General features: G+C 34.8%; 1 protein-coding gene across 1 annotated transcript in view; it reads right to left on the bottom strand.

Moving 5' to 3' along the window:
- Positions 1–3,867: 3,867 nt before the first annotated feature.
- LOC138330359 (uncharacterized) overlaps positions 3,868–13,580 on the bottom strand; it is an 11,848-nt gene continuing 2,135 nt past the window's right edge. The window contains exons 2-8 of the mRNA XM_069277936.1: positions 10,302–10,500; positions 8,063–8,257; positions 7,520–7,627; positions 7,027–7,230; positions 6,601–6,742; positions 5,839–6,008; positions 3,868–5,181 (exon numbers count right to left, since the gene is read on the bottom strand). Coding sequence (XP_069134037.1) covers positions 5,078–5,181; positions 5,839–6,008; positions 6,601–6,742; positions 7,027–7,230; positions 7,520–7,627; positions 8,063–8,257; positions 10,302–10,500 — 1,122 coding nt within the window. The 3' untranslated portion in view covers positions 3,868–5,077. The remainder of the gene's footprint in view (positions 5,182–5,838; positions 6,009–6,600; positions 6,743–7,026; positions 7,231–7,519; positions 7,628–8,062; positions 8,258–10,301; positions 10,501–13,580) is intronic.

Genomic DNA, 13,580 nt, shown 5'->3' with positions numbered 1-13,580 from the left:
ATAACTCATAACTCAAATTAAATGAACGTATCACATATTGCAGATTGCTTGTTGGATTAATTAACGTCCTATAAACAGCAAGGGTCAAGCCAGGCCGGCCTGTCATGTCTGTGGTGTGTAGTATGTATGTAGTGTGCCGTGTATGTTGTGGGAGATTGCGGTATATTCGTGTTGTGTGTTCTTGTATAGTGGAACTGTTGCCCTTTTTGTAGTGCTATATCACTGAAGCATGCCACCGAAGACACCAAGCAACACACCGCATACCGAAGAACTATAGAAAGATGATATTGGTGACCAACACGTTAAGTATACAGTAAAATGGTAACAAGTATCGCTACTTCAGAATAGAAATAAGTCATAATTCACCAGAACTAGAACGGTTTACCAGGGTCCTGACCTACTGCCCCATGCTTTTCCTTTGAGGATGTTATTTTCAAGAAAGTTTGTAAATGCATAACATAGTTTTTCAGCTGGATTAGATAACAGATGGTTTTTGAAATAAATTTTCTACACACAATAATTAACGCGTTGTTCATGGTACAATGTTTGTTTCAGGTAGGGAGATTAGGGTTTATAACACGTATGTGAACATGAATATTTGCTATCATTCCTGGATGGTTGTGTAGCATTTAGACTCGGTCGATGTGTCAGCCATGTTGTTGGGATCCCCGTGGTTATAAATAATCTGTTTACTTTGATTGGTTGGCCAACTTGATTCATACGTGTTGATTGGTTACTTGTTGTTGTTGATGTTATTATTGAAGAGGTTCCATTGGGACAATTATTACAGACAAATAATCTTTGGATAAATACAGATCCGAAGGTTTTACATGTTTGTCGGCAATTATTCCCTTAAAACACGCAAGGTGGTACTATTTGCTGAAATAATAAATCTAGAGAACTCCAAAATGCTTAAAAGGTACTACAATATTTGTGGACAAGTATACCTAAGCGCAGTGTTAGTGCAATCGATCGAGGAAACTTACAGACAGGAATTGGGCAAAATCTGACGGAATCAAGAGTGTGGAACGTCTAGCTACTTGTAGAAACTGTCCGTACCTGGGACATATGATATTTATTTACAACCCATATATCTTTATTTCATGTGTCTCGAAAATACATACACGATACGCAACGCATACATGGTAGGGCGTCCTTACATGACCCTGGCTGTTACATATGTGTAATAGGCCTAGGATATTAATTAATCAAACAAACAAACAAGTCTTGGAAATTTCAGTTCAGCAATTGAAATGAATCCTAACATAAATGGTTAAAATGAGTTATTTATAGTAATATCAAATCTTGATAAATCAATTTGTAAATGACACGCCATGTATTTTATCGGTGGATCCAATCGTCTTAATAATGTAAAATTAGAGATTGATTTGAGTAATGTATCTGTTGTTGTGACAATGTTGAAAAAAAAACCAAAGCAGTTTCGATTGGAGCAAACGGGGTTGTCTCGAGGAAATCGTTCCAGATAGGAATCGGATTTGGAACTATTAAAAAAGTTCAAAGTGAGTTGTTTTCAAGATGGCGACTATGGTGGCCATCGTGAATTTCAAATAGATTCGAAACATAACAACACTTGGTCGGAACCGTGTTATGGGTATCTCAGGCAAATTTCTTCTCAATACCACTGATGAAACTTGTGTTTAGACAAAACTTGTGTTTAGACAGCGGACAACAACAGACGAAGCATGATAACTATATAGGCCAATTTGAGGTGGCTTACAAAGCAACTTAATCATCATCAGATTAGTTTTTATTTTGAAATATAATAACCTACAGCTGAGGGAAAATATTTGACCTCAGAACTATCATACCTCTCTAGAGGAATTTCAAGTGAAAACTTGAAAGTCCTCTTAGCTTATATACACTGTATGTACATGTATACTTCTACTTAATATAAGTCGTTTTCATCATATTTCCCTATTCTAAAAAAACTGCATTCATCATGCAGTAATTAACTGCAAAACACATTAATTAACCAGATAATGAATACAGAAACAATACCGACTGCAAACGTGGCATTGGAATTCACACGACCGGAAGTCACAAAATAAAGTAAAAAGAATGCATCTGAATTGACATTTTATTAATGAATAATTTATATATAGATGCTAACTCTCCCTGGGAAAATTAATTAAGACTAAGTAACGCTTTCGTCTCACAAAAAAAAATGTATATTATATGTGTCCACTCATTGACTTATTTATCTCATTCATATAAACGTAATGCGTTTTATATGTAACTTATCACAAGGATTTGAGAATTAATTACAGCTTATATAAATTTTGACCCCTAGAATCTCTATATACCGTTTGTAAATATATTAGGTAAAACTATTTCATATAAATGTTAGATGATTTACGGATATATACAGTGTACCATACAGAATATTAGTTTCACTGAATTTGGCGTAAAGCCCCTAGACCTCTAAAACGGTCTATGGACAGTCTAATGGGTCAGAATTCGCATAAACTTTAACTAATTCTCAGACCCCTGTGTAAGGAACAACTGCTGACGCAGGCAAAATATTCCTGTTATTTGTCACATTAACGTGTACACTGTGGTCACTGCCCTGTGGACGAAGGGACGCTACCCATAAACCATACAGATGAACCTCGCGTGCACTCGGTCAGGTAGTACGTACAGGTGTGCAGTTTTACCTGAAGCTGGTTTATTTGTAGGTATCCGAATGAAAAATTTATTTTGGTTTTTCCAAGGACAAAATGTAACTCATTAAGAGAAAATGAGGATGTTGGCTTAGCTTTGAGTTAATGTAATTTGTCAGTCCAGTGCTAATTATAACGAGGGATTGTTATACGTGAAACCACTTTTACAGCCCAAGGCTGGTATATATCCAAATAGAATAAGAACATCTGTTTATTAAATTATCCACAAAAAATGATGATGTTAGCTTAGCTTTTATTTAATATAATTTGACGTCCAGAGCTAATAATTAGCGAACTGATATAAGGGAGATAATTGTTACAACCTAAAGCTGGTATATATTCCTAATGAAACATTCCTTCCGGTCCCCCCCCCCCCCCTAAGAACAAATTTTAACTATTCTAAAATAAAAAACGCTGACAAATGGTATTTTTTCGCTATGAAAAGCAGGAGAAGACGAATAGGTGATTTTCTTCAGTTACAAAAGTTACTTACTTTACACCATTACCACTACTGAAAATTTTGAGCTTCTAATTTAAAGATGCTCCACCGCTGACAAATTGTATGTTTTCACTCTCAAAAACAGGAGCAAACGATTTAGTATTTTTCTTCAGTTACAAAAATTACTTACTTTACACCATTACCACCATTGAAAAGTTTGAGCTTCTAATTTTACTTCAAGTTAAAAATATGAAAAATAATTAATTGCATCCGTGTCACTATATCCTATATGGAATGAAGTACTGATTGCGCATGACCCAAAGGCGAAATAAATTATTTTAATATTATTTTTTTGTTAATTAGACCAAGGATTTATAAGTGAGATCTCATTTACGTCCTGGATTAGACATATATGTACACGATAAAACACCAATTATTGAATATTGTATATGTTCTGTCGGCGGTGGAGCATCTTTAACTTTAAGACATAATTATTGAAAATAAATAAATGCATTTCATAATATTTTTTGTGTTCATTAGACACATATTTACACGATTAAACGCCAACTATTGTTAAATTGATGAATATCGTTTATGCTCTGTCGGCGATGGAGCATCAACAATCCAGCACTAATTATTACAAGGAATTAATGTAAGGGAGGCAACTCTCACAAGGACTAGTCCTTTGATGAGTCTTTATACAAGGGAGATAATTCATACATCAATCAGAACTACAGAGACGCTAGGTTTATTTCATTTTTTTATTTTTTATTTTCAAGCAAATATATCTCGAACTTTATATAAACTTTATAATTATTGAATTGCTGATAAATTTCAACTTTACAAAAAAATATAAGAATTTTCATTCATGATAATTACAACTATTTTGAAACAATTTTTAACAAAATATGCAAATTGGATGGAAGCGCATGACTAGTACTAGTGACCCCATAGCCCGAGATTATTTTGACCCCGGCAACAAACTCCGACATTTTGGCAGACAGGTACCTGGTCGCAGAATAAAGTGGGTCTAGTGACCCCATACTATGACGTCACGTCCGATTGGGGAATCGAGTCAAGGTAAGCACCACAAGAAATAAATCAATTAATAAAAGAACTATTGCAAAAATTGAAATGTATAAAGAATATCCACCAAGTAAATTTGGAGAATAAGAAATTGATACAAACATATCTCTGATCTATCTAACATCCGTCCAGTGCTGACCATCGCTGGTTTTACGCTCTAGACATCATTACAGATAGTTGAGATACACAGTATTCATAACAACTCGCCCTGAGTTAGGTCTAGGGATTATAAACTTTGATAAGTGGCACAGGGACCTGGCACGAATTCCAACCTACGATACATGTATATATTTCTCTTTAAGGTTAGGTATTCATTATTGATATATATATAAGCTCATATCTTTAATAAAAAAAAATTAAACAAAAAAACAAAACAAAAAACGAATAAAAACAAACAAACAAAAAACAGGGACTTAAAAATGTGGCAGTTTTTTTCTCTACCGTAGAGTTGATAACCTTGATACTACAAGTATACTACACATAAAAATTGTTGGTTGGAAATTCGTGTCAGGTCCCTGTGGTATTTAATACTTTGTTAGTTGCAAACATGGACTTTCAGGTAATGTAAAATATAAATTGTAATTTGAACACAACATGATAAAAATCAATAATGTCAATTTTAGGACGGTGATACATTTACACCATTGTTTTCATCTACAGACTAGATTGACTGGCGAATGTAAAATGCAAAAATAAAAATAAAAAAATGTTTTAGGACTAGATGAGACACTTCATGCATAAAGTTGATCCTGTCACCTAAGAAGCTGGACGTAATTCATAGTGCCTAGACCACTGACCATAGGAATGACCAAGAGAATGACCAGGGCGAGAGTTGACCATCCTGAAGTATTTACTTCAGGGTAACCCCTAGTCAGCTTGACCCCATCCCAGCGGTGCAGCCGAAGCAGTGGTTATCGGTCTTAATGTCGACCCCTTTGACATCATCAGTGTTTTCAAGGTCAAACACGGAGAGTTCTGAAAAAAGAAGAGACGAATATATTAATTAAATAAATTTCAGTTTTATATATGTGATATAAAGTTGTCTATAAAAATGGTAGGTTCTGCAGAAAGGGAGTGGGACATAGCTTGCCAGATGTTAGTATAATGTGGCCAGGTGTGTTTGCTTGGTGACTTCAACGGTATATAGCACTATAAAAAGGACAGGAGTTCCACTATTGCAAGAAGACACAACACGTGTACCACAGCCTCCCAAAACATACAGACAAGCAAGGTATAAAGGTGTATTATACATGTTTTGTGGGTACTTTGTATTCACCTAGTTTAACACATGTAAAAGTTTATGAATATAAATTCCTATGTTCATGGACAGTGTCACATGGTAATATTGCAATATAGCTACTTGCCTCTCAACCTTACGTTCAGAATGTATACCGGGTTTTGCATGCAAGTTCAATTTTTTATCATGAAGTGTTCATGTACATTGTAAATACCCTTTCTGATACATCAGAGTTACTTCATGCCGTGTCTCACTATCAATACTAATGTAGGAAAACGGTCGAAGGGAAGTAACTCCGACAGGGAGTATAAAAGACCAGATGCGTTGTCAGATCCTCTATGGAACGCAGTGGTAATACATTAATAAGGATTTGTATTTTAACCAGAGATAATTACCTGTGACATTATCCTTGCCCGTAATCCCGGTCGCCAGCTGTTGATTGAAGTCACAGTCGTACACACGGCCGTCCCAGTTCACACTGAGTAGGTTCCTACACATGAGTCTGTCGATGGTCTGTAGGTTGTAGTTCCTTACCAACAGTTCTAGGTATCCCTGTAGTTCATTCCTATAAAAGATCAAAACACATTGGGCATTTTGATTTTATGTCTGTGAGGATAAAAATGTTAAAAAACGACGAGAAAAAGCTTTTTCTATAACTGTCACCAACTTATACTGCTACTTTTTCATTAAAGGGACATAACACTACAAATGTTGATATATCTTATTCCCATACAGATGTGCAATGCATAATGATAATAGCCACAACGTTTTGTTGAAATCCCTTTGGTACATGTAGTTTAGGAATGTAGGACTGTGTTTGGTGCTTGTCGGGAAGGCATTCGACAGATTTAGTAATGTTAATGGAGGGAACAGAATATCTCAATGTGAAAAGGGTAGGTCAGTGTTGATACAACTATATATTATGCATAAAGTTAATATCGTATATGCAAGCATGGGCTTAAACGGGACAGAAGTCTGATCCTAGAAACTGCAACCATCTTCAGCTCCCCATGCATAAAGGACATGTACATGTAGGTGTATACCCTCCAGACATCAGAAAAAGGTTTTAAAGCCTAGAGATAGTGGAGTAAATGTAGAATTATCATCATTAATAAAACAAATAATTAGAGCGTCCCATTAGATAAACGTGTACTGACCTCCGATGCAGGAAGTCGTTAAAACGCTTGATTGGCATATTGGTCATCGTAAAGAGTTTGTTGAACTCGACGCCGAATGTATCCCACAATTCCTCTTTGTATTTTTCCTCCAATGGCTGCTGGGGTGGAGGCAGAAACCCACCTATAACGAAATTACAGCTTTATCAGAACATGTATACCGCAAGAGAAAATAATATTTATCAACACCAAAAGAAAACAATAATGTTATTACTCCGGCAAAAAACATGCACCGTTTTTTTATTTCTTAAATATAGTGACTACATTTTTTTGTATTTCAAGTCACAACATACAGCCATTTTGGATGAATATAATAAAAATGGATTTCGCTTTTTGTATTTCAAAACATTTGCACAGAACCTTCAACTAGGGGTCTCTATAAGCCAACTAGGGGATACTGTACATTACCTAGGGGGTTGTAGACAAGGTCCAGAGTCAGCCCTGTCTCAGGTTTACCGTATCCGACTTCGTTCAGTAGAATCAGGGCTTGGATACTTTTATCGAATACCCCACTTCCTCTCTGTGTGTTCACATTTTTGGCGGAATAGCATGGAAGTGAGGCTACGATATCGATCTTATTTTCGGCAAGGAACTGAGCAGTGTCTTCCTGGCCTGCAATGGAATAAAATGTCAGCATGTGCTCCAATAATTAAACAGTGGAAACTACATAGCCGCTCAAAAACACAAAGTTTCGATTCAACATCACATGAATATGAGCTTTATTTAAAGTTGCTATTTATTTAGACCCTTCCGAGTGCCCATCGACCATTTTAAGACCCAATGTTGTTACAAAGAAACAATAAATACTGGTATTGGTGAATTCGACCTTTATTTCCCTTCAATGTATAGGCAATAGTTACGAAAATAAATTCACGGCTCCAATGATTACGAAAATAAATACCTGGCTCCAGTAGTGACGTCAAATTACACCTGTCTATGACGGTCTTTCCGAGATCTCGTCCTCCTTTCACGAGATAACGGAACTGGTCACACAGCTCTGGAGCTCCCCCTACCGAGCATTTGAAGTAATTAATTATACATGTCAATCGATACGCTCTTAATCACAATAATAATAATCATGACTGTTTAATTATTCGCGTATTCAAACTCAGCCGATGACTTCATAATAATTTTCTGCAACCTCTTTGAATATTTTGATTATTCATCAATTCATATTTTCCACAATCTTCGTGCGTTTTTTCTCCATTATAGAAATTTAAATTCCGATAGAAAGACAAGCATCTTTTTTACACAAATTTCGTTACCGGAATGATAATTTTGTACAATTCGTGTACTACTATTCCAAATTTCAGTATCTCATATCGCGGTTATAAGCATGTTTCTAAGTTAATTTAGACGTATTCTATTCAAGAATGATAACTCTAATTATCACTCTTTCATTTCATTTCATTTCATATTTATTACAAATGATATACCAACCTACCAGTTATATCCAGAGTATGGACAGATGGACTCTTAGCGATAATATCCAGGATTCTCTCTGCCACTTCCCGACCCATCATCTCCTTCCGTTTCGGAGACGACTCCACGTGGCAATGGTTACACGCCTGGTTACAATACAAACCAATATTGGCTTGGACTATCTCAATAGACTTCTTCTTTAGCACTGTCTCATTGTCTGAAAAGATATGCAAACAAACAAAATATATATATATCATTTAAACACACAATTCTGCAGTTCCTCAACTTCTCAACTTCTTCGCATCATTTCCAATTCATTTTATTAATTTATATGCTATGCCATATTGCCATACCGCAGTCTCCCAAAACACGCACCTCGCCTTACACAGCTACACACCGCTTACACGGGAGGCCGTCCTTACATGACCCTGAATGTAAGTAGGACGTTAATTAATCAAACAAACAAAGCTATAGGATGCAATCATGATAGATATATTTGAACAACAAATGTACAACCAAATTGCTTTGTAATAGTTTTATGTATACGGTCTACATGTATTTGGTCCACATGCACCTAGAATCAATATAAACCTCTAGATGTCTATGGTTATCAACACAACAAAGTCAATATTTACGTTAGTAAAAACGCAATATCAATATTGCCGAGGGTTTTGCAACATTTTGTGATCCCGAGGGTAGAATATCCCTATCCTTCATATCCACTTATGAAAGAGTATTTTTCTTTCATACTACGACGTTTTACTGCAATTTTACAACTATAATATCCCGCCATTTTGAAATAAATTCGAAGAAATCCACGACTGGAAGTCAATTTCCATACATGAAATTTACGTGATATTTTCAACACAAATTCCGTTGCTTGCATCTTTTATAGTTAAACCAGTCAATTTTGTGAAAAAAATGTTAAAATTTTACCGAGGAAATAGAGATTTTGTTGACGCCGTGACGTCACGAGGCTTTATTGCATGGGTAGCCATGCAATACAGCCTCAGGCGACATGAGTGTATTGCCCTAGACCAGCCAGTATTACATGTGTAGGTATGAAAGAAAATGTCATCTGCAAAACCTTTTTGAAAAAAAATATTTAAAACGTCAGTAATATCGTTTATGTAAAATAAGAATAAAGAGGACCTAGAAAAGACCCTTGAGGAACACCTGCATTCGTTTCAACTTCAGATTCAGCATTTCCTAGATACACATTGTACTTGAAGTGATCTTTTTCAATATAAAAGTATAGCTATGTAAGTTTTAAAAGTCCTCAAAAACGCCATAGCTAATTTATTTGGCTTCTAATCTTTTTTGCCTCACTCTTTCAAACGTCTTCGAAATAAAAAAAAAAAACAACACTTAACAGGTAGGTTGTCCTTTTCCCCAAATTATCATATATATTTTGAAGCAAACTCTTATCGCTATAATTATGTAGTTGTGTCGAGTTCAAAATTGCATTTTAATGAACCTTCGGATGCACTTTAAATCTTATATCAGTTTATCATGACGCCCTATACACCATATAAAATATCCCGGTAACAACGGTATCAAAACTAACTTAAAAGCCCACTACCAATCCGAAACGGCTTTTAATTTTTAAAATGGGAATGTAAAACGAGATCGATAATTTTGTAGAGTCGCAAAAGTTATAAACTTACCGTTAATACTACACTTATCGCCACCTTCTGAACAATTTAATTAAAATAAATTAAATATTAATTTTCCTAACGCGGGTCGTCTTATGTTTCCCGCCGTCGTCCTAAATACCGCCCAGTGGTTGACTACCACTGCGCCAGATGGTAAAAACAGCGAAATGACTCTCCACAGTTATTGTTTGGTGGTGTATCCCCATCTTAGGCCATCGATATGTGTTTTCTTAAGTTATTTATGTTTTTTTTTTTAATTTTAAATTTAGCTCCTGAAAGGTAGTGGGCCTTTAAAATAAAAATTTAAAACGAGATCGGTAATTTTGCAGGCAGATAATTTTTTACCTTAACGCTAATGGAGCCCGATGAACCACACTTCTCACCACATTTTATACAGTTAAATCAAAATAAACATAACATTTAATGTTCATAGTGGGGTCGCATTGTATGTCCTGCCGCGAGTTTGTTGACTATCGCTGCGCCAGACAGCAAAACATCTGACGCCATGGATTAAATTTTTAAAAATGTGATGGTTTTATTCAGTAACTTTTATTTTCTTGTTTCGAAAAGGTAGTAGTCCTTTAATGTTTTGAATTCTAAAAGTACCTTCAACGTTTTCTTTCTTTTTCTGTTCCAGCCAGAACTGATTAAAGTCTGGTGCCCCGAGCATGTTCAGCGCCCTCTGTCGTTGTTTCCTTTCCTCTCGTGTTAATTGTTTTTGACCAAGTCTCTTTAATTTTTCGGCGGTCAGCTTGAAATCCTCATCTTGTTCCATTTGCTTCAGCGTTTCGGGTATCAGAGAACCCTAGAGAAAATGAAAGTAAATGAACGATAATATTTACAAAGTATCTTTCTCTCTACCTCGACTTCTTTATTAAAATTATGATATCATGCTGTTTTGAAATAAGGTTGTAGAAAACCGCGACTGCAAGTCTGTCCTCCTTACGAAAAAAATCTATACATGGAATCTCGCCATTGTCTGTAAGTCTGTAACGTAGTTTAATACACTCATTTTTATATCCATAATTAACAAATGGGTTCATTGGGTCTGTACCTTCATATAGATATTCTGACGTTTGCACCGAGAATGATATCAACTTTTCATTTTTGTTTCGGAAATATACATGTAAATTGTGTTAAGGTCGTATGGTCGATACTTTGCTCTATTTTTATCATCGAAAAAAAATATGCTCCACCGCCAACGATTGGGTTTTTCTTTCTCTATCAAAAACAGGAGTAGACGAATTAGTATTTTTCTTCAGTTACAGAAGTTACTAATTTTACGCCATTACTACCATTGAAAAGTTTGAGCTTCTTATTTTAATTCAAGATAAAAATATTAAAAATAATCAATTGCGTCCCGGCAAAAATCTATGGTACTACAGTATATATGAAAGTAAGTACTGATTGTGCATGCAACTAATGCAAAACAATTTATTTTTTTATATGCATTTTGTGTTTGTTAGCCAAATATAAACACGATTATACATCAGTTATTATTCAAATGATGGGTATAGTTTATACTCTGTTGACGGTGGAGTACCTTTAAAACACTATAAATATTTTTCTCCTCTTTAACTTTTCATATAATCGACTGCTTTTGTAAAGTTCGCACTCACGAAGTTATTAAATACTATTGAAAAATAAAATCATGTTAGTCCAAATACAACGCTTTTTATTTATGCATGCCATATCACCCGTCGCAAGATACTGTATTACAGCGTTTAACATTAACCGTGGTCCATTTAGTCACATTTCAGAAACATAGGAAAAGAACCGTCAGCATTCGCAGATTTCAAGTATGTAACCGTCTAGTTGATATAAAATGAATAATTTGGAAAATAATATGTAGCTATTTGTCATCATAAGGGTATATTCGTATCTTGTAGATAACGACATTTTCTAATTTAAAGTGAATAGTCGGGCAAAGAAAACCAGTCTAAATGCGTAGTTTTCACTTATTAATACGACGGTCAAGTTATGCTCAGTTTCCCAGTTAAGACCATTTAAGTAAAGAAAAGTTGAAAGCATTGAAAACGAGGCTGCGTGGAAATGTAACCACGGACATAGTGAGCCGGGAGGACGTTTTAGAATTCCCATACTTTAAATTAATTTCTTCGTACGCAGACAGATTTTGGCGAGAGATTTTATTTTTCTATTTCATAAGAAATTATACTGGATACATTCACACCATTTTTACCGACTTTAGCCATCCTTGCCCGACTGTTCACTTTAAGTTCTTTCAGTCGTAAAAGAGTAAAAAAAGAAATAGAGAGATGTGACTAATCATAAGAAGACATATAATAAAATAGATCAGTATATCGGAGAGATGATTCACGCGTATCACAAGTGAAGGTTTTTTTATTTGATATATTCAAGTTCAAACTGATAAGGTAGAATTTTGTTCTAGATTTTTACCCCGTATTTTTATAGGCCTATAGTCGCCCGTGCTTTCCGATATCTTTATAGGTCACCGATGTGTGATAGCTGTGTATATATCTTTCAAAAAGTATCAATGTGTGTTTACATACATTGAGCTTTCGCGACAAATTGTTCTAGAAACTAAGTATCACTTACAAGAAGACGTCAGAGTCAGTCACGTGTGCTCCAGTGTCACGTGCAGATTCCCAGCGCAATATATGCTAACAGTGACGATTCTTTTTAAAGGAAAACCCAACTGTATTTCTGTATTTCCTTTTATTTACATAACCGACCATTGTATATTGATTTATTGTAATAATTTACAATCTCTAGTGAGTTTTCTTACTTACACTCACTTATACACTGTACATTTCTGTTTATAAAACTCGTTTCGCCAAGGCTCAAAAAAACAAAACCTTTAAGGCTCGTCTCATAAAATTTCATACATGTATCAAGTGAATACTCATGTAATAAATATTCCTATATTTATTCTTTTATAGAATATAAAGATGGAATGAAAGCATGATAATTAACTCTGTGCGAGATACAATTTCATTATATTTCTAAAGTCATTTTTCTAATGCCAATGTTCATTGTGCTTCAGACAATCCACTTAATCTGAAAGTCGAACGTAATCATAGTGTGTTTTCTTCAAAAAAAATATAACCGTACACTGGATATTGCTACCTACAAAGCGATGCATAAAAGACACGTCGATATTTCACTATTATTATAATATGCATATTTGCTGAATCTAATCTAATTGTTATCTTGTACATGCCACTTATAAATGCGATCCATAGACTTTCTGAATGTGTCAGTATCTAAAAATACTGCATGTAAGTACTTTCACAGCGCTACAGCTAGTGTATTGAGGAAATAGCTCTAATATAGTCTATGAAAAAGGATAACCCAAAGATGAAATTTTATTACAGACGGGTGTGGAGCGGATAAATATCCAACTCTACATTTCCAAACCTAGACCTAAAGTGAATACAAATAAATGTGATATACAATAGTCACTAATTAACTGACGCAAGAGTTACCGGCATTGAAAAGAGTAAAAGAAGGATTAGCTAAAAAAACATAGGTAAATACGTTTAAACAAAATATCACTATAAATAAACGGCTATAATATTGAAAATGGAGCTTTGCATTTTACTTCTAAACCTAGAATATTAAGTATGTTCGAGTAGATTAATACAAATGAATAATATCACAAATGTCCGAATATGAACCTGTCATAAACCGCGTGAAAGTACCGAGAACTTGTTGCCAACTAGAATATTGGATTCAAAACGGCAGTTGATAAATAATCATGATATAATGAATGGTTTTCTGTTCCCTGCAATGTGTATTTTATGTTATATGGATGAGGTATAATATGTAAATACATTTCCGCAGTATGTGTCTTAGCTTCAAAAACAAACAAATATTGTATGCATTTTGAATTTTACATATTTC

The sequence above is a fragment of the Argopecten irradians genome, chromosome 8 (assembly GCF_041381155.1).
Source record: "Argopecten irradians isolate NY chromosome 8, Ai_NY, whole genome shotgun sequence".
Taxonomy (NCBI): Eukaryota; Metazoa; Mollusca; class Bivalvia; order Pectinida; family Pectinidae; genus Argopecten; species Argopecten irradians.
Note: the sequence above shows the minus strand (reverse complement) of the source record. Positions and strands in the feature narration are given on the sequence as shown.